General features: G+C 35.6%; 4 protein-coding genes across 7 annotated transcripts; 3 read left to right on the top strand and 1 right to left on the bottom strand.

Annotated features, from left to right (window-relative positions):
• The first annotated feature begins 558 nt into the window (after positions 1-558).
• LOC108828520 (deoxymugineic acid synthase 1-D) lies at positions 559-2,327 on the top strand. The gene is made up of 4 exons (XM_018602240.2): positions 559-956; positions 1,170-1,413; positions 1,518-1,697; positions 1,913-2,327. Exons 1-4 carry the CDS (start codon positions 637-639, stop codon positions 2,138-2,140), a joined length of 972 nt encoding a protein of 323 aa, XP_018457742.1. The 5' UTR covers positions 559-636; the 3' UTR covers positions 2,141-2,327.
• Positions 2,328-5,817: 3,490 nt separating this feature from the next.
• LOC108825994 (two-component response regulator ARR3) lies at positions 5,818-7,124 on the top strand. Its single transcript, XM_018599357.2, has 5 exons — positions 5,818-6,044; positions 6,121-6,197; positions 6,283-6,360; positions 6,441-6,511; positions 6,613-7,124. The coding sequence occupies exons 1-5, from the start codon at positions 5,870-5,872 to the stop codon at positions 6,893-6,895; spliced, it is 684 nt and encodes a 227-aa protein (XP_018454859.1). The 5' UTR covers positions 5,818-5,869; the 3' UTR covers positions 6,896-7,124.
• Positions 7,125-9,925: 2,801 nt separating this feature from the next.
• On the top strand, positions 9,926-11,903 carry LOC108828731 (60S ribosomal protein L3-2). 2 transcript variants are annotated; one of them, XM_056993837.1, is made up of 3 exons: positions 9,926-9,950; positions 10,530-10,620; positions 10,705-11,903. In XM_056993837.1, the coding sequence occupies exons 2-3, from the start codon at positions 10,536-10,538 to the stop codon at positions 11,787-11,789; spliced, it is 1,170 nt and encodes a 389-aa protein (XP_056849817.1). In that variant the 5' UTR covers positions 9,926-9,950; positions 10,530-10,535; the 3' UTR covers positions 11,790-11,903. The 2 variants fall into 2 exon arrangements, with proteins under 2 accessions (XP_056849817.1, XP_018457997.1); XM_018602495.2 differs by lacking the exon at positions 9,926-9,950 and adding an exon at positions 9,998-10,231 and having other exon boundaries at positions 10,528-10,620.
• Positions 11,904-12,109: 206 nt separating this feature from the next.
• LOC108828531 (paired amphipathic helix protein Sin3-like 5) lies at positions 12,110-18,008 on the bottom strand. Of its 3 annotated transcripts, none has more exons than XM_018602255.2 (19): positions 17,741-18,008; positions 17,404-17,531; positions 17,109-17,270; positions 16,843-17,008; positions 16,668-16,766; positions 16,426-16,584; positions 16,118-16,214; positions 15,716-15,891; positions 15,456-15,610; positions 15,236-15,363; positions 14,886-15,140; positions 13,859-14,799; positions 13,693-13,787; positions 13,485-13,623; positions 13,240-13,392; positions 12,995-13,158; positions 12,804-12,915; positions 12,518-12,712; positions 12,110-12,419 (listed from the first exon to the last, which is right to left on the bottom strand). In XM_018602255.2, exons 2-18 carry the CDS (start codon positions 17,478-17,480, stop codon positions 12,536-12,538), a joined length of 3,255 nt encoding a protein of 1,084 aa, XP_018457757.1. In that variant the 5' UTR covers positions 17,481-17,531; positions 17,741-18,008; the 3' UTR covers positions 12,110-12,419; positions 12,518-12,535. The 3 variants fall into 3 exon arrangements, with proteins under 3 accessions (XP_018457757.1, XP_018457759.1, XP_018457758.1); XM_018602257.2 differs by having other exon boundaries at positions 12,110-12,410; XM_018602256.2 differs by having other exon boundaries at positions 17,404-17,524.
• Between the last annotated feature and the right edge of the window lie 973 nt (positions 18,009-18,981).

Here is an 18,981-nt window from a genome sequence, read left to right as displayed (position 1 = left end):
GATGAATCAGTTACGACTAATTGCAATACTTCGTTACGTAAAATGACAATATACATATCTCATCATTTGTTTTTATATAAAAAGAGATATCTTTTTCATTTTGTTGAAAAAGAAATAACAAATGGTTGCCATTTTATATAAATACCTTTATTTTTTGTTCATCAACTAAATACTTTTTCAAATAAAATAAAGTTATGGACAGCTACCTAATACAGTCATCCACCTAATGTCGCACAAATTTAAAACAACTTGAGGTCAGATTATTGTTTTTTTTTTTTTTGAAACATAGGTCAGATTATTATATTTTCGTTTTAAACTGAAAAAGAAGCAAAAGTGACTCCATTTGCAATATTAAATGGAATCTTTCACAATTAAAATAAATAAAATATTAAAATTAGAAAAAGAGAATGAAAAGAGATTCTCCATAAAAATTTCCTAGATACCCGTAATAATTTTCCACTTCTCTTTTCTTTGTTTATTAAAAATTCTTAAATTTATTATATTGTAAAATTATTTTTAAATATTAATTTGTTTTTCTAATGTTTCTTGACGTTCTAGCCAATGAAATGCTCTTTGAGCATCAGTCCCTGAGAAACAATTCTATAGGAGCAAAACTTCCGTTGACTTTTGAAACTAATGCTTGCGATGACAGTCCCCAACCTCGCTATCGGATCCGATCACCACCCCATGCCTGTTCTAGGTTTCGGAACCGCCGCATCTCCCCCGCCGGAACCATCGCTGCTGAAACAGACGGTCCTTGACGCCATCAAGCTCGGCTATCGCCACTTCGACACATCTCCAAGGTATCTCACGGAGGAGCCTCTCGGCGAAGCTCTAGCTGAGGCGGTTTCTCTCGGCTTGGTCGGATCTCGATCCGAACTCTTCGTCACTTCCAAGCTATGGTGCGCCGATGCTCACGCCGGCCTCGTTGTGCCGGCGATACAACGCAGTCTCAAGTAAGCTTTTAAAGCTCCTTTTTGTTTTAATTTATAAATGGATCTTTGGAGGACTTGAAGTACTTGTTTTCTCTCACTGTCGGAGACTTCTTTTTTTTTTGTCGGAGACTTTTCTTGTCTTGTTATTAAGTTAATGTAGTGAAGAACTAGACGCTTTGGCTTGGAAGCTTTGTTTCTTATTTTACTTGATAATGTATGTTTTTTTTTTTGCAGAAACCTTAAGCTGGACTATCTTGATCTGTACCTGATTCATTGGCCGGTTAGTTCAAAACCGGGCAAGTACAAGTTCCCCATTGAAGAAGATGATTTTCTACCAATGGATTATGAAGCGGTTTGGTCTGAAATGGAGGAATGCAAGAGACTCGGGCTTGCAAAGTGTATAGGAGTGAGCAACTTCTCCTGCAAGAAGCTTCAACACATCCTTTCTATCGCCACAATCCCGCCTAGCGTCAATCAAGTAAAACCCACCTTGTTAATACTCAAGGACTAGCTGTTATTTTGTTAGAATAGATCAGATTAGCTTAAACAATTGGAGACATATATTGTTTATGTGTGAGGAAGGTGGAGATGAGTCCAGTATGGCAACAGAGGAAACTAAAGGAGCTTTGTAAGTCCAAGGGCATTGTTTTGACAGCTTACTCGGTGTTGGGATCAAGAGGAGCCTTTTGGGGTACTCCCAAAATCATGGAGTCTGATGTTCTTAAAAAAATTGCTGACGCCAAGGGCAAAACCGTGGCACAGGTACTACTCTCAGAGGATCTCATCTTCCTGAGTAATGTGAAACTGGTGATTCGTTTAGCACCATATCATTTGTCCCTAGAATCTTCACAAAAATAGCATTAGAGGTAACCATGGACCACATCATGAAACATAGTCAGATAAGTGAAAAAACGACAAGCATATTTCATTTTTTGTAATCGAAATTGGTTAAAAAGATAAATTACATTTGTTGGCAGGTGAGTATGAGATGGGCATACGAGGAAGGAGTGAGCATGGTGGTGAAGAGCTTTACAAAACAGAGACTAGAGGAGAATCTCAAGATATTCGATTGGTCTTTGACTGAGGAAGAGATGCACAGAATCTCGACAGAGATTCCTCAGTGCAGAATCGTCGGGGGTGAGGTTTATATCTCCAAGAAGGGCCCCATTAAATCTCTAGACGAAATGTGGGATGGTGAGATCTAAATCACTTGGTGTGGAAGTGACCCAGTAGATCCCATATTGTATCATGATCGTAACGATTTTACTTGTCATTCTCTTGCTTCATTCTTATGGTCATCATAACTTTCACCGAAACAAGGCCAAACAGTGCCATGTTAAGCTCAAGGGTTAATTATATCAGACCCATATAATGACAATCTTTCTCGTTGTGTTTTGTGAGCTCATTAAAAACCAGATTTGTTACTATATGCATCGCCGTTTTGCTGTCACAAACGAGCTTCATTGGAGTATCATGACTAATGCCAAGTGATTCAAAGAGGAATTTTAATCCATAGAAGCTCATGACTGGAAGTGTCATGGATCAATATTGTCCTTGTAGCTACAGAGAGCGTGTCGGAGGACATGGACATAAACTCAAATCGGAGTCACAACAGGTAGTCAGACGAAGATCTAAGGTAGATGAGAGTAGAATGTCTTGTTCAAGACAACCTTTTAAGTAACGTACTACAAACATTGCAGCACCCAATGCATTTTGATGAGATAGATGCATGAACAGCGAGAATATTGTAACTCAATTTGGGACGAGGACGAGTGAAGGCTAGATAAATAAGCCCACCAATGAGATGTACGTACTTCGTCGGATGCTTGTAAAGTGGGCCGTTATCGGATGCAACACTAGGGTTTCGTTCAATCGGTGTGTCAAACGGTCATGCACCACTAAGACCACACTTGAAATAATAAAAGACAGAACATCTGTTATATATGCAAACTGGCCCTGGCCCACGGTGGCTACTTCAATGCCAAAAACATTTTAAAATACCCAAATGTTTTATGCGGAAATATTTGTGAAGTCTTTGAACTAGTTAATAACGGTGAGATCATTCTTCCCGATCACAAAATTATCCTCATATATAAGAATGTGAACATAGCCACAGACCCGAATGAATAAAGAGTAGTCATTAGTTGCAGCACTGGATGAATCCACAGTAGAGTAATGCAGTGGATAGCTTTGAGAACCAACAACGAAGTGCTTGGCGTAACTTACATACAAGAATAAATCTGAGGTTGAAAACTTCGTGGATGTTTCATATAAAATATTTTCTTAAGACCAATGTAGAAAAAACGTTGGGGATCTCTATTGATGGAGTTTAAGATTTTTAGCAGCTGCAACTTCAACTTCAAGAAAGGGAACATCTCTCTATGTTTCTATTTTATCTAGTTCTTTAATTCATGAGATACACAGTCTCACATATTAGTGTTGGAGGTGGCCTTAGGTCACCACGAACTGTTAAAAAAATCAGTAGTGTATTTTCTCAACAATGTAAGAATCAAAGAAAACACACATGTTTTCTCAACAATTGTGTATACTATAATGCCAAGTTGGATATATCATATGTGGAGAATGATAAACTATGTGTGTAAACATTTGGTTAATTATAAGTTGAAGTTAAAAAAAAACACATGTTTTTACATCATATCATATCCTCTATATATTATTTTAGGAGCACTAAAAGAAAATAACTTTTACTTGATGTGTTATTTACACAATGCCATTTCCTATGTGGCACTCCCACATTCACTTTCACCCCTATCTTGACAAAACCCTTAACTTATTAGAATTATTACTTATTGTGCCATTGATATATTCAAACTTACTTCTGTTATTGACCTACTATTTACTTATATGAAATTAAAAGAATTGTATTATTCCTCTGTATTAATTGACGAATTGATGGTTTCTAATCTTTCCATGTTTTCAAAATCGTTATATGTTTCAATTAGTGTCAAATCCCATGTACATTCTATATTTAACTGTGCATTAAACATTCAATTTTTATAAGCAAGCGCAAATATAATGAAAGCAAAGTAATATAAAAGTAAGAAGCCATGGATCAAACATGTATAACGTTTTACCAGTTTTATTATTTGACGATTGTCTGAAGAAATTAGTTTCAGTTGAAAATATATATTCTAAGCTAATAATGTATGTTATACTGTGACCTCTGCGACTACAACAATGATCTGTTAGAAATAATAATGCATCTACAATAAACATATCTTATATTTCATAAACTATGACATAGTCAACAAAATATATATTATAAGAGAAATTGCTTACAAAAAAATAAAATGTACATTCTATATTAGTTCAACCTACTCCAACCATAACTTCATTTCAATGGTTCGATATATAAATGGTAGCAGCAGCACACATAAAAATCATCTCAAACTCAATTTCTATTATTTTGTTTTTTACAATAATAGATATGTTATAGTTGTTTTGGTTTATAGGTACAAAGTTATGTTATATATATTTTGCATTGGATATGAATATATATATATATATATATATATGACATTTTTGTGACATTTTTTATATATCTATACTAAAAAAAAATCTATTATTGATATTTACATTGTTTTTTTCTCCGCTGTATATATATATGGTTACTCTTAAAAAATGCTCATAATTTAAAATAAAGGGGATTAACAAAAATTGGTAACAATACATTTATCACGGAATCTTAAGTTTGACTTTTTATTCTATAATTCTATTGTTATTAGTAGGAAATCTGGCTAAAATCATATATACGAATGCGAATCATACCTAATTTAGCTACAATTACGTAGTTGATTAATATTTACAACTTTCTTCAAACTGTAACTTTAACCGCACGAAAATAATCATATCGTAGCACTTTGAAACATTGTTCATGTAATATAAATTTTCTTTTATAGGTAATAATCATATCGGAGCAGGTAATATTTTTGGTAAGAATATATCGGTTTTAAATTGTTAGAGAATTGGACCATTGTTCACGTGATATAAACTTTCCTTTATTTTTGTCAAACCCATACAACAATCATTAATGTAAATATTTTTTGCGAACCTGATTTATTATCGATATCAAATAATAAGGCAAGTTTATAATTGGTGAGACGCACAATTTACGTAAAAATTAATTACGAATATTGTAACAATTATTGGGATTTTATTATCAGAGATTATTGCTCGACGAGTCATAGGACCTATTTAACTCTCATTGCCGAGTTGATATCACCCCAGCACAACCAACTTCTTAAATCATTCCTTAGCAAAAACATTTTCACAAGAAAAAGAGGTATATCATTTCTTTTAGTAAAAAAAATAAATAAGTGTGTTTTGTTTGGTAAACTAATTTTGGGTGATGTCTCTCTATAGGATTGTAAATCATGAGTTCTCAAGAAAGCTTTTATATCATTTCATATTTTATTTTTCTATTATCTATGTTTCTTTAGTTATTGCAGTCATCATTTTATTATGAAAGCAATTATTCTATTGCCTATGTTTTGTTTTATCTTAAACTCATAATATATTTATTTTAGTTATTGTTTTATTGATTTTTTCCATAAAATATACTTCAATTGAATCTAACCAATTATATAAACTTTTTCTAAAAATAAAATAAACATTATATATACATGTACATTTTCGGTCTATTGGATCAAAATACATTAAAACTAATAATATTTTAGACTAACTCACCCCGTGCATGGCACGGGCTATCATCTAGTGGTTAATAAATCGCGTGTATTTATAGTTTCAGTCGGACGAATGTCTTTATTAAATTATTTCTTTTAAGTAAGAAAAGGACAGCAATAAAGATTTGATTTCTAGCGCTTATAAAAAGGAAGCAAAGGAGAAGAAAGCAAAAAAACAGAGTTGGCACTTTCTCTCCTCTCTCTCTCTCTTTCCTCACCGGAGAAAGAGCAATGCCTCTAGACGGTGGCGTTTCTTGTCTACGCAGGTCAGAGATGATCGGAATAGGAATCGGTGAACTCGAATCTCCCCCGCTGGATTCTGACCAAGTTCACGTTCTCGCCGTTGACGACAGCCTCGTCGATCGGATCGTCATCGAAAGATTGCTTCGTATTACTTCTTGCAAAGGTTTGTTTGTTTGTCTTCTTCTTCTTCTTTACTTCAAAATAAATAAAGAAACTTATATAATGAGATTCAAATGCAGTCACGGCGGTTGATAGTGGATGGCGTGCTCTGGAATTCTTAGGACTAGGCGACGATAAAGCCTCTGTCGAATTCGATGTAATCCAAAAAATAAAACAAAACCAGTTTTAATTTTTTTCTACAGCTTTTGAGAATTTACAGAATTTGATTATTTGATTTGCAGAGATTGAAGGTTGATTTGATCATCACTGATTACTGTATGCCTGGAATGACTGGATACGAGCTTCTCAAGAAGATTAAGGTTTTTGAATTATTTTCCCGCCATGAGAAAATAAGTTTTCTTTAGCTGAACAGTACTGTGGATCGATCTTTCTGAAACAGGAGTCGACTAGTTTCCGAGAAGTTCCGGTTGTGATTATGTCGTCAGAGAACGTTCTCACTAGAATCGACAGGTGAATATTTTATCAATTTTTTTTTTTTTTTTTTTTTTTTTTTATCAATTTCAATCAATGGAGAAATGTTAAATTCAACAAAAAAAAAACATATACTGCAGATGCCTTGAGGAAGGTGCTGAGGATTTCTTGTTGAAACCTGTGAAACTCGCCGACGTGAAACGCCTGAGGAGTTACTTAACGAGAGACGTTAAAGTCTCCGACGGAAACAAACCGAACGTTCCTGAAGATCTTTTCTCTTCTTTCGCAATGCTTACTCCTTCTCCTCCTCCGCCGCCGCCGCCGCCCATTACCTCGGTGGAATCCGTCTCCTCTGCGCCTCTTTCGCCGGAGTCATCGATTTCGCCGGTAGATTCGCCGATAAGGAGTCCCGGATTAGACTAGAGAGAGATCCGTGTGATGACTATATATCTCCGTTAACTTTTCTACTTTTGACGGGTTTATTGACTGCACGTTGACTTTCACGCCGTCAGTTTATAGATCTCTCTCTCTCTTTTAAATATTGATCGATCGACGTGGGGCCTCTCTACTCTTTTGTACGAAAACTTTTTGATTTTCTTGTATTTAATTACATATATATATATATTTCGTTAATCAAATAAAAGTTCAATTATCAAATAAGATAGCTGGTTTTTAATTCATTAGTTACAGTGCCAGCGATTATCTAATGTGTTAATTCGATTGTAGATCCAATGATGTCGACCTGGGGATACTACTATTCACATTAATCATCTAGAATTGGAGTATAAAGTAATACCACAGTCGAACAAAAAATACCACTTTTAACTAAAAATACAATTTCGTTCTTCTTTTATTATCCGTAATAAAAATAGAAATACCAATAATAGTAATAAAATATGTTCTAAATAGTATATGAAGAAAAAAAAATACAAAAATAGGATTTAAATTTTGAGGATGGAGGAGGTTTAGGGATTATAGTTTAGGGTATAGGATTTAAGACTTACGATATAAATTTTGTATTTTAATATATGTTTTACTATTTTAAAAATATTTTATGCTAAAAGTATTATTCATAAAGGATAGATTAGTTTTTTATTATTTAATAAATAATATTTTGGTCATTTTTCCTTTTTGTATTATTGTGTGATATACAAACTACTCCCTCCGTTTCATATTATTTGTCGTTCTAAGTCTTTGCACACAGATTAAGAAAACATTTAATTTTACATATTTCCAAAATAAAAATACTATTACCAATACACATCAACCAATATAAAAATAGAATAGAGAATATTTTCAATAAATTTTGCATTGAAAACCGAAAACGACACTTATTTTGAAACAAAAATTTTGCTCTAGAACGACATATAATTTGAAACGGAGGGAGTAGTATTTTTGTTATATTGAATATGAAACGTTACAATCACTTCAAATTATAATGACAATAAAAATCGTTTAATTATTAATCCAGGATTTTAGGTTAGAGAATTATTTAAAATTTGTCAACGGAGATGAACATTTTTAAGAAATCATGAACAAAACAATAAGCATTGTCCAAGTAACTAATTAAAGATTATCATAGGTATTCATTTGATCATATCTAACCTGTCATAATAAACAATAACTAAGCATTATAGGTCCGCATTATAGGTCCTAATCACACGTACTTATTTCTTGATTGGCACCACGACCAGAATCTTCTCATAGAGAGAAAGTACATTAATGTATATTGAGCTTACTTTAGAATGAAGGATCAGATCGGATACTGCAAGATGGTACAGTACTAGTTAATTAATTAACGAGACCCTTACATTTGCCCATTGGAACTTCGGAAGAGGCATTGGACTTTAAAAATAAGATCCAAATGCAATGTATCAAGATGAATAATCATTGTAGACAACAGAATCAGCCCAAAGATATCCCTCACGTTTGGCGTACTAAACTTGTAATTATTCAATCTTTATCTTCTTCCAATTTGATTTCTGGTTTGTCCCCTTAATGTACCATATACAACTTTTTGATTTGGTTTTCTAAGTAGAACATGCGATAAAACATTGACTAACATTTTTTTTTTAAATGTAAGTAATTGCAAGTGATATTTATAATGCGAGAGCTAATAATTCTGAATTGACGAGATATACAGTCGGTGTGATGATCTGTATGAGTGTATATAGCTTCAAAATATGATTTCCTTTTGAATGATGGTGCCATTATTTGGAATATCAAAAAAAAAAGAAAAATGTGTACAGATGTTCCTTCCATTGAAGTTTTATTGCATGTTCAACATCAGTCAGAAGGTTGGATTTCGTGAGAAGATTCGTACATAGTCTACAAGCCATAATGGAGGTTTGTGTCCCTTAGCCTCCATTGTGACATACAACTTTGTATTGCTTATATGAAAGATCCCAAATATTACGGGAGGATAAAACACATCAAAGATAAGATAAATGACCACTTCCACATCTTTTATATAATATAGTTGTTTTACTGCATTTAACATATCAAAAATGTCATTGTTTTTACATTGAGTTCTTCGTGTCTATCTTCTTTCTCAACCATTAAAAATATATATTTTTCTATATACATCACTTACCATATGAACAATTTTACACCATGATCGATATCCATACTAGATTCTTCTAACTTATCTGAAGTTTGAGGTTTGCTAGTACTACTATAATAGCTTTTTCCCTATAAAATACAAAATATTATAACCCAACATAAACTCATTTATAAATAAATGCTTCCAAGCATCAGTTTTCTTAATATTTTTTATTATTTTTACAAGAAGAGCATGTACATTTCCACTTACTGGTTTGTATAATTTTTGATTGTGGTTGAACCATCAGCATAAATTGGCTAATACCATTTTCATATTCTTTTGTAAGTAAATTTGTAGCCGGATCTATAGCAAGTTTATCTATCTGCTAACAAAAATCAGAAAAACCATGTGTTTTATGCTTTGTTGTGAATGGATGAGGGTGATATTTATAGATGACAATTGCTAATATTTTAGAATTTCCTTTTTGTGAATTCCCTATGTATTTTTCGTAATTGTCACATACATTTAAATTTTCAAATGGTTATAAAACAGTTATAAATTTTATTGGGAATTTATTAGAAATTTCAAAAGCTTCTAGAAAAGTTGTTCTCTTTGCCATTTTTTTAAGGTCATCAATCATAATATAAAGTTGATATTTTTGTTTGTGCTTAGACTCAGTATTTTTCGTATTAAATTTTGAAAATCTTACAAATTTGATATTTCGTTTACAATAATCTAAAGATACCGAAAAAGGCCAAAACTCAAGAAAGAAAGAAAAAAACGAAAACAGGCCAAGCCCATAATCGTATTAATATAGCCCTGTTTCAGTCAGCAAAACCCTAATTCAAAAACCAGAAAGAGTATAAATATCTTCACCCAGACAATGTGTTGTCTGTGACCTATTCTCTAACTCTTATCCCCTAACAAATCTCAAAGGTACACGAGGTTCCTCTTGACTTGATTTTAACGTGGCTTAACTTTCATTTATTTCACTCTAGTTGGTTAAAGCATGTATGTTATTGTCTTCGTTGTATCATAGATAGCAAAGTTTATGTTTTGTTTGTTGACTGACTGTGGTGCATCTGTATATTCTCATGTACTTTGTGGTTATGGTCGGAATGAAAACCCTCGGGAATCCATTTCAAAATCAAGGCTGGAATCTCTTATCTGCTCTCTTTTGCTGGAAGAGCCATTTTTTAAAAAGTGGCTTTTTTCTGGTGAGAAACACTTAAGAATGAGCTTGAGATTTGGCTATCTCTATGATATGCCATAGGCCTTTGATCCGAGGGATCATTTCGTATCATTTAATTGACCACAAGTCCTTAGAGTATATACCTATGTGTCTTTTGTAAATTGCTTGATATATGGTTTGTCTCTATTGGGTTTAAATCATTAGTTTAGTTGCACATATCTGATTTTATTTCTTTTGTTCTTAATCATGATGGATTGCTTGATTAGTTTTATAATCTCTGTTTAAAATCATCTTATTGTGGCAAATGTTTGTTTCGAGTAGAGAGAAGTATGTCTCACAGAAAGTTTGAGCATCCAAGACATGGTTCTTTGGGTTTCCTTCCAAGGAAAAGAGCCAACAGACAACGTGGAAAAGGTAATATAATCTCTTTGCTTGTAGATAAAGGTTTGTGTAGTTTTTGATCTGACTGACACTCGTAGTTGTTTTTTTTTATTTCAGTGAAGGCCTTCCCCAAAGATGATCCTACTAAGCCTTGCAGACTCACTTCCTTCTTGGGATACAAAGCTGGGATGACTCATATTGTCAGAGAAGTCGAAAAACCTGGATCAAAGCTCCACAAGAAGGAAACATGTGAAGCTGTGACTGTGATCGAGACGCCTCCAATGGTGGTTGTTGGCGTGGTTGGGTACGTGAAGACACCCCGTGGTCTCCGCTCTCTAAGCACCGTGTGGGCTCAGCATCTGAGCGAGGAAGTGAGGAGGAGGTTTTACAAGAACTGGGCCAAGTCCAAGAAGAAGGCTTTCACCAGATACTCCAAGAAGCACGAAACCGAAGAAGGCAAGAAAGACATTCAGTCTCAGCTTGACAAGATGAAGAAGTACTGCACCGTCGTCAGAGTTCTTGCCCACACTCAGATAAGGAAAGTGAAAGGACTGAAGCAGAAGAAGGCTCATCTGAACGAGATTCAAGTCAACGGTGGAGATGTTGCGAAGAAGGTTGACTATGCGTATAGCCTGTTCGAGAAGCAAGTCCCTGTAGATGCTATCTTCCAGAAAGACGAGATGATTGATATCATCGGTGTTACTAAAGGGAAAGGTTACGAAGGTGTGGTGACGAGATGGGGTGTGACGCGTCTTCCGAGGAAGACACACCGTGGTCTCCGCAAGGTGGCTTGCATTGGAGCTTGGCACCCTGCTAGAGTCTCTTACACGGTGGCTAGAGCTGGGCAGAACGGGTACCACCACCGTACGGAGATGAACAAGAAGATTTACAGGCTTGGTAAAGTTGGGGAGGAGACTCACACTGCCATGACGGAGTTTGATAGGACGGAGAAGGAGATTACTCCCATGGGAGGGTTCCCGCACTATGGGGTGGTGAAGGATGATTATCTGTTGATCAAGGGGTGTTGCGTGGGGCCGAAGAAACGTGTGGTGACTTTGAGGCAGACGTTGTTGAAGCAGACTTCTAGGGTTGCGTTGGAGGAGATTAAGCTTAAGTTTATTGATACAGCGTCCAACGGTGGACACGGTCGTTTCCAGACTGGTGAAGAGAAGGCTAGGTTCTATGGTAGAGTCAAGGCTTAGATTTTTATTTTTCAAATCCCATAAATACTTTGTTTCGAGTCTCTTTCTTTGTTGGCCATTTTGACTTTTGACATCCTATTCCGTTTTGGTTATGTGACTTTGATTTTCAACTGATTCATGTCACTTATGAAGTTCTACAGAGACAATCAAGAGAAGCCAACAAATAAAATTACACATACAAACTGACATAAATTAAAAGAAGAGAGAGCCATCTCTGATCACTGATGGCATAGTTTTGGCTCAAAGAGTGTTGCATGAGAAGTTCTTACTATGAAGTAGAAACTGCGATGAATGAGAACAATCAATAATAGATGACCAAAAATACGAAAAGATTTATTGAAAGAGAAACATAACATTAGAAGGGAACATCCAGCATTTGTTTGAATAAAATGAATTAAAAAATCTCCCGACATAAGAGCATTGTCTGGTACATATATAATCTAACACTACACACCAAAACTGGCATCTCCAGACGAGATTTAGGAAAATAAACCGTTCTCATGCAAACACTCTTTGAGCCAAAACTATGCAAGAATCCTTGTCAAAAATACACTTTGGTCTCTAGTCTCTACCACTGACTGATGCTCTGCTTGCATATCTCAGCCAAGAACATTCACACACCTGCACAATCTATTTACAACAATATTAAGGATTCTTGAGGATTTTCATTGATCACCAGGTTGATGAATGGTCAAAGATTTAAGGCAAGAAGAAGAGGGGTTACTTACGTGCTTGGAGCCGCTTTATTAAGGCAAGGAAACAAGTCTACGGTTAAGACTTGCGTGAAAACGTGATATCCTTCTCTTTCTCGAGATTTCACTTTTACTAGGAGTTTCATCATTTTCAAGCCCGTTTGGATCCAGTTTTGGTTTCTTCTGCTTGCTTCTATACAAAAGATCTGATGTGTTTGGTTCATACTTGACCTAATAACAATTTGGACACTCTCATTAACTCATATTCACATAAAAAACAAAAAAAACACAGAAAGATTATAGATACAGTAGATACTATTACCTTGGAAGAACTGCAAGATATCTTACATTCAACCTCGTTGATAATCTTCAAACCTTCCATTGCACGCGACAACCCTGAAGATTCATCTGGACCGCTCATTTTCGCCTTGTTCCTGAAGAGAGTTGAAGTTAAATACACTTTGCACAACTAAGAAAACAAAAGAGTTAAAAGCTCTTATAAACACAACCCACCTCTTAAGAAATAGACCAGGCTTTTTTTCTTCATCAGGTACAAGCGAAAGAAACTCATTCTGCAGATAATTTGCGAAACCTGGTTCCACTGCTACAGCTGTAACTTCAGGCTGATCATTCCCGCTGTTCATAAGTTGAATCGCCAGACGGCTTTGTGCAGATGACTGCAAAGATACCATCAGCATTGTGTGAGAGACCCATATACACAAGGTTTCTGCAAAAAAAAATATCAAGATAGAACATACATATTCAATCCTGTATATGTTGTGATCATGGAGAAGGGCTCTGGCGTTCTCATGGTACACTATCTCAAAGAATCTTCCTGGTTTTCTGTAGCTTTCATATGTTTGTAATTGCAGTAGCCTGGTGTCTGTCTCGTCAGCTGCAACTGCATGAAGCTGAAGCATGTCCACGCCATTTCAATAACATTGGAGAAAAGAAGCATGAGTCAAGACAAGAACAAGTTGCAGGTGAAACTGGAAAAGCTTACATGCTTGACAAACTTCTGAACTAGCTTGTCCAATGTGAAGAGAATATATGATTGTGCTCCAATAATAGCTCGGCATTCATCTTCAAACTTTGTATTATCACTTGAGCCATCAAGTAAATTATAGAGGGCATCCATGAACCTGTGCTTCAAATTTATAAGTTAAGGAAAAGGAACTATTGTTTCAATTTAAAACTACCAATAATCCCACCTGGAATAAGAATCAGGAGATGTATTATCTGGATCTGGAGCTTTCCATCTCCTCTGTGAGTGTATCTTTGCAGATAGTATTCTCTCGTACAACATCTGGAAAGATAAACAACGTATTAGTGGTTTAAATTTAAGGAACGTTGAGAAGTTTGTTTCTAAGTCCTTACTTGATGAAGCCTAAAGAGGACATAAAATGAATCATTCCCATAGAAAACTCGAGAATCATTCGGGGAGTTACTTTCACTGACTTGTAGTGTCACAGGAACATGCTTTGCAAGGGGCTTTACAGGTTGCAGAGACCGTTCTGACAATTTGAAAACGGATCCATCTTCACCCACACTTGAGTTAACCATTAAAGCCTCGTCACAGTTCATAGCTCCTTTATGCTCTTCATCTACAGAGACTTGGCCAACAAACTTGCTTCCTGAAGCAATAACTTTAGAGGCGTTTTGATTCGCCTCTGATAACTTTTGAGTAGTTTTACTTCCACCATCTTCAGGGGAAGTATTACTTCTTACATTGTCTGGCAGTTTCTGCACAGACTCCATGCCGTTGTCTCTATGAACCTCAGAGTTGTCATGCTCAAAACTTCCGGTGGGAGATAGCTCACCCTCTTCTCGCTCAACCTTATGCTCTCCCATTGATACATCACTAACCTTACTACGAATCTCTACACTAGTCATAGCTGCACCAGCATGCAGTTTATCATTGTCTTTATTGGGTGTTTTTGGAGGTGTTAGCGGTTTAAGGTTTGAGACAGGAGAACCGTCACAGGTGTTGTTGTCTTTCACCGCCTCACGCTGCTCTTGGTTGTCCTTGGACTTTGCAACATCCATCATTGTCTCATCAGTCTGAGACCTAGAAGGAACACCAAACATGGGCTCCAAAAAGCTTACCCACAGCTTCATTACTTTATCCGACTGTTCCGCAGCACATACCTCTTCACAGTAGTACTTGATCAGTTGATATAGGTCAGCATGAACTTGTGTATCAGTGTAACTGAACTCCACATCTGGAGTAAAGGAGGGCTTAGTTCCCACAGCAATGGCATGAAGTGGATCTTCTTTATGCTTTCTATCACTGATATCTTTTATTTCTGCCACCAAACCTGCATTTCGGACACAACAGATAAGTATGTATATATAAAAAAAATGAACTTATTTTTTTGGAGTGATAAACTGTAAGAAAATATACCTTTTGTACTCAGATTCTTGGAGTCCTGCTGCTTGAAATAGAAGCTTCGGTGATCTAGTGATTTGTGATGATTCTTAGCATATACTTCAGCCCATACTTTCCTAAAATCAGAGCGACACCTAGCCCATTCTTCTTGCTTCTGCTTCAAGCGAGTTAGTATCACCGGTAAGGCGATATGAGAATTCTTCTTCAGAAAATCCATCACGTCAAGCCCATAATCCCCGTACAACCGTTCAATGCATCTTAGGTTCAGCTCTATAACATAAACATCACATATTAAATGCATTAGCCCCCCAGTCAGCAAATTAATAGAGATACAACCATATTTTATCAAAATAATAACTACTTGCCTGATAAATGTTCTTTGATACAGATTGGTGTCTCTATAGAGATTGTGTTGTTGTTGATCTTCTCAAGAAGAGCTTCCACACGGTTAATGGCTGCGTTCACAGACTCTAATAACATGTCCAACTCAAACCTGAGACATTTATATATCCACACAACATTTTCAGACAGCTTGGTGAAATTAGAAAGATTCTTCTAAATATTAGTTATGTCTACTCTTCTTACCTGTCATCCTCGCATCGAAACAAGCTCTCTTCATACTGGTTTTTACGCATGTGTTTGAATGAGTAATCCTCACTCCCGGATGTGACAGATACCCAGTGATCGTTAAGTACCTTTTCACCTAGTTTATTTCTGTAGCTTGGGATCTGAATAAGATACTACACACAAAGAGAAATCCCAAAAATAAATAAAAAATGATCACTAAAATGAAGCCTGGTAGATTAAAGTTATTTAAAGGTTTAAGAGGAGGAGGAGGCGCTCACATCATCTGGAAGGAGACGATAACTTGGAGAACATTGTGCACACTCGGAAAGATCCAGTTCATTAATACCCTTGGCCACATGGTTGCTGGAGGATAGTAGAATTTTGTGACTTCCATTCTCTTTACTGCCATTTTCATAATCTTGAATACCCTCGTTGTCCTCTACCTTCTGGTATCCTGCAAGTATTGACATAGTTGGACCTTAGCACTGAGAGAGAGAGAGACAAGACTGACAATGACTAGAGCATACAAGATGACAATATGTCTCCCAGAAATAAATATATTACTTTTCCTTTTATATAAAGGTTTACTGAAAAGTGGAAAACAAATATTTGCTCTCAGGAGACGCTGAGCCAGGCCTTAATAAAAATAAAAATGCTACAGGTGATTCAAAAATACTCACTTCCCAGAGAATTACGAGCAGAGCAAGCCACAAGGTTCTCGTCACCATCTTCTCGTTGATCCGAGTGTTCTGTATACTCATTCCGTACTTTTATTCTCTGTGGCAGGTTAAAAGGTCCATATTAACATATGTTTGCTCATCCGTATAAATAATCCTACAAACACTATTTATGATGCTCTTAGTTTATCAGTCTAAGCACAATTAGGGAAAGGATGTAAATTCTTTCCAAACTAAGCATGGATGGCCACAAAGCAAGCACTCTACCACAAAGATATGAGAAACTTTTAGAACAGTGGTTTAAGAGAAACCTTCTCAAAATTCCTTAGATGCATGGCAGGAGCTGGAGCACCTTGTACTGCGTTCCTTCCGGACAGAGGGTAATGAGCAGAACCTGAGCCTGAATTATCAGGTAAGAAATGGGCAAACTCCGCAAGCAGATCTTCATGGTCCTGGAACAACAGAGTAACCTGTACAACAGATAAAAATTCAATAAAAAAGGGTAGAGGATGTCAAATAGTAAATGCAAATTTTACTGTAAACACATACATACCTCTTGATAGACATCAGAGATGGACTTGCTTTCCTTTCTGTACATGTTCAAGATGTCTAGAAACTTTTTGTATGCACGGTCATCACTCCCAAATCTCGCCTGCAGCAATAACATTTAACTGGTTTAGATCCATGACTAAAATTGGTATATGATATTTACAACATTAGATACATACCTTGATCTTGTTAACAAACTCAATAGCTTCTCCAAAATCAACTGCCTTCTTCTCAGGAAGGGTTATCTTGTACCCTTTGGGCAAGAAGGTATTAAAACCCAAAAGTAAGTCGTCATATCCCTTGAACAACTCTCTTACCCTTGCTATGACACCATTAGTATCAACTCTAAAAAAACAACAAAACACACCAATAAAAACTAAGCACATCTCCTGTTGTAAGACAAGAAAGACCAAAAATAGAAGAGACAAGAAGGGTATTTATTTACCTCTGAGCTTTAAAGTCCTTCATGACTTCAAGGAAAGTGTCATACTTGTCTTTCTTGTCCTGAAACATGTCTTTCACAGCTTTGAGGTAGCTCAAGGCGTCACCTGTTGTCAGCCCTCCTCCCATGTTTCCTCCTCCACCAATCGTCAGAGGCTTACCATTTCTGCAATCACACAAACATATTTAAAGTAAGTTTTGACTTTTGTACCGAAAAAAAAAAGAAAAAGAAAAAGCAGAATTTGAATTAAAAAAGACAAATCAGGCAAATAGGATTCAGACCAGACAAAAGAACTTACGTTTCTCCTCGAGACGAAACAGTATGTCCTCCTCGTATATGAGGTTCAACGTAAACTTCTTCTCTAACCCTCTTCATCTCTTTTTGATTATATATGAATTTAACACAATAACAGAGATTCACTGTACCCTGAAACCAAATTCAAATTATTCTCTAACCATCTTCACAGATCACAGTAACAGACAGAGACCAGATCTATCGAACAGGAAGTAAAGACAGAAGAAACGTAAGAGAAGGAGATTCTTGATATTTTGAAACCGTGTAGAGAGACCGGATCACATTATTCAAAAGGGGACACAGACAACTTCTAGGTTCCTTCCGAAGAAGATAAAACTTACATAGAAAGCGAGAGAGGAGAGTGGATCGCCGCCCTGAGTTTGCCGGAGAAAAAGGGATACGAATCTTTCACGCGAAAGAGGAAGCAAACGGACAAGGTTTGCTTCTGGTTTGGATCCCTCTCTCTCTCTCTCTATCTGTATCTCTTTATGTCTTTGTGAAGATAGAAATAGTTTCCGGGGGAAGAGAAAGAGGTTACCCGTAGAAACCAAAGGCTAAAAGCTCGAGCAAGAGAGGGAAGAGAAGCGCCTGTGAATGTTATGTGTATATGTGTATGTACTTATGTGTTTCATCTATGTATAACCTTTGGACGCACAAAGATGGTTTGAATGGGATTTTGCTAATTACTTCACCGGTTTTAGCCTAGGTTACATGGAAGGTTTATTGTACGTCCACTTCCGCTTAGAAATCGAAATCAGAACCAAACCGGAACCTTATAAAAGCTTACAGAATTTTGCTCCTGAAATATTTCTACAATATCATATTTAAAAATATATTGAAAGTTTACGATTCTATTTTAGAATTGCCCTTATGTTATAAAAAAGCGCAATGTTATAAAAATGAAAAATATAAACCATGTTTTTGTCTTTATACAAAATCTAAAATTTAGTGGTAATTTAATAGATCAAAAGATATATATAAATATTAAAACTAATACTATGAATTTAGTTATTATCTTTATGCACATAAGGTTGGTAATTTATATTTTATTGTTATATATGGATATACGCTTTCAACGAATATTCACTTTCTAATTTTTAAAAAGATCTTACTTCCACACTTATATACGAATATGCTTCAGTATATTCGCTTCCTCTTCTATGTAACATAGATTTTAGCTTTTTAAGTGTTGTTTGTTTGTACGAAGATGCATCCATATGATTCATTTGAATATAGATATTTTATTCTGAAACTATTTGCAATCAGCACGTTTGAATATTCAAGTATTGTTTGTTCAGAATTATTTTTGAACTAGTTGTTGACTGCTCAAACTTGAGTTTGAAATAGTCAATCGTTAAACCATAAACGTAAAGCTAACAAATATCTGTTTAATATTTAAAAGTTGGCTATTTTTATCCCAATTTTGTGTAGTCAACGATTAGTTAAAAATAATTTTAAGAAAATGATACTTGGATACTAAATGTGTCAATTTCAGGTAGTTGGAAAATAAAAAGTTAGATGATCATCTCCAAGGTGTCATGACTTAACAGTGTTCCAGATGTTTTTAGATACCATTTGTTCT

Source organism: Raphanus sativus, chromosome 9, assembly GCF_000801105.2.
Source record: "Raphanus sativus cultivar WK10039 chromosome 9, ASM80110v3, whole genome shotgun sequence".
Taxonomy (NCBI): domain Eukaryota; kingdom Viridiplantae; phylum Streptophyta; class Magnoliopsida; order Brassicales; family Brassicaceae; genus Raphanus; species Raphanus sativus.
Note: the sequence above shows the minus strand (reverse complement) of the source record. Positions and strands in the feature narration are given on the sequence as shown.

What these genes read in the sequence shown, in the direction of transcription:
- LOC108828520 (XM_018602240.2), top strand. Translation starts at nt 637, where the DNA reads ATGCTTGCGATGACAGTCCCCAACCTCGCTATCGGATCCGATCACCAC. An exon ending in GCGATACAACGCAGTCTCAA is followed by an intron (nt 957 to 1,169) that starts GTAAGCTTTTAA and finishes TTTTTTTTGCAG; the next exon opens with AAACCTTAAGCTGGACTATC. An exon ending in TCCCGCCTAGCGTCAATCAA is followed by an intron (nt 1,414 to 1,517) that starts GTAAAACCCACC and finishes TGTGTGAGGAAG; the next exon opens with GTGGAGATGAGTCCAGTATG.
- LOC108825994 (XM_018599357.2), top strand. Translation starts at nt 5,870, where the DNA reads ATGCCTCTAGACGGTGGCGTTTCTTGTCTACGCAGGTCAGAGATGATC. An exon ending in TCGTATTACTTCTTGCAAAG is followed by an intron (nt 6,045 to 6,120) that starts GTTTGTTTGTTT and finishes ATTCAAATGCAG; the next exon opens with TCACGGCGGTTGATAGTGGA. An exon ending in AAGCCTCTGTCGAATTCGAT is followed by an intron (nt 6,198 to 6,282) that starts GTAATCCAAAAA and finishes TTTGATTTGCAG; the next exon opens with AGATTGAAGGTTGATTTGAT.
- LOC108828731 (XM_018602495.2), top strand. Translation starts at nt 10,066, where the DNA reads ATGTTTTGTTTGTTGACTGACTGTGGTGCATCTGTATATTCTCATGTA. An exon ending in TAAAAAGTGGCTTTTTTCTG is followed by an intron (nt 10,232 to 10,527) that starts GTGAGAAACACT and finishes TGTTTCGAGTAG; the next exon opens with AGAGAAGTATGTCTCACAGA. An exon ending in CAACAGACAACGTGGAAAAG is followed by an intron (nt 10,621 to 10,704) that starts GTAATATAATCT and finishes TTTTTATTTCAG; the next exon opens with TGAAGGCCTTCCCCAAAGAT.
- LOC108828531 (XM_018602255.2), bottom strand. Translation starts at nt 17,480, where the DNA reads ATGAAGAGGGTTAGAGAAGAAGTTTACGTTGAACCTCATATACGAGGA. An exon ending in TGCTCGTAATTCTCTGGGAA is followed by an intron (nt 15,892 to 16,117) that starts GTGAGTATTTTT and finishes CAATACTTGCAG; the next exon opens with GATACCAGAAGGTAGAGGAC. An exon ending in ATCGTCTCCTTCCAGATGAT is followed by an intron (nt 15,611 to 15,715) that starts GTGAGCGCCTCC and finishes CTTTGTGTGTAG; the next exon opens with TATCTTATTCAGATCCCAAG.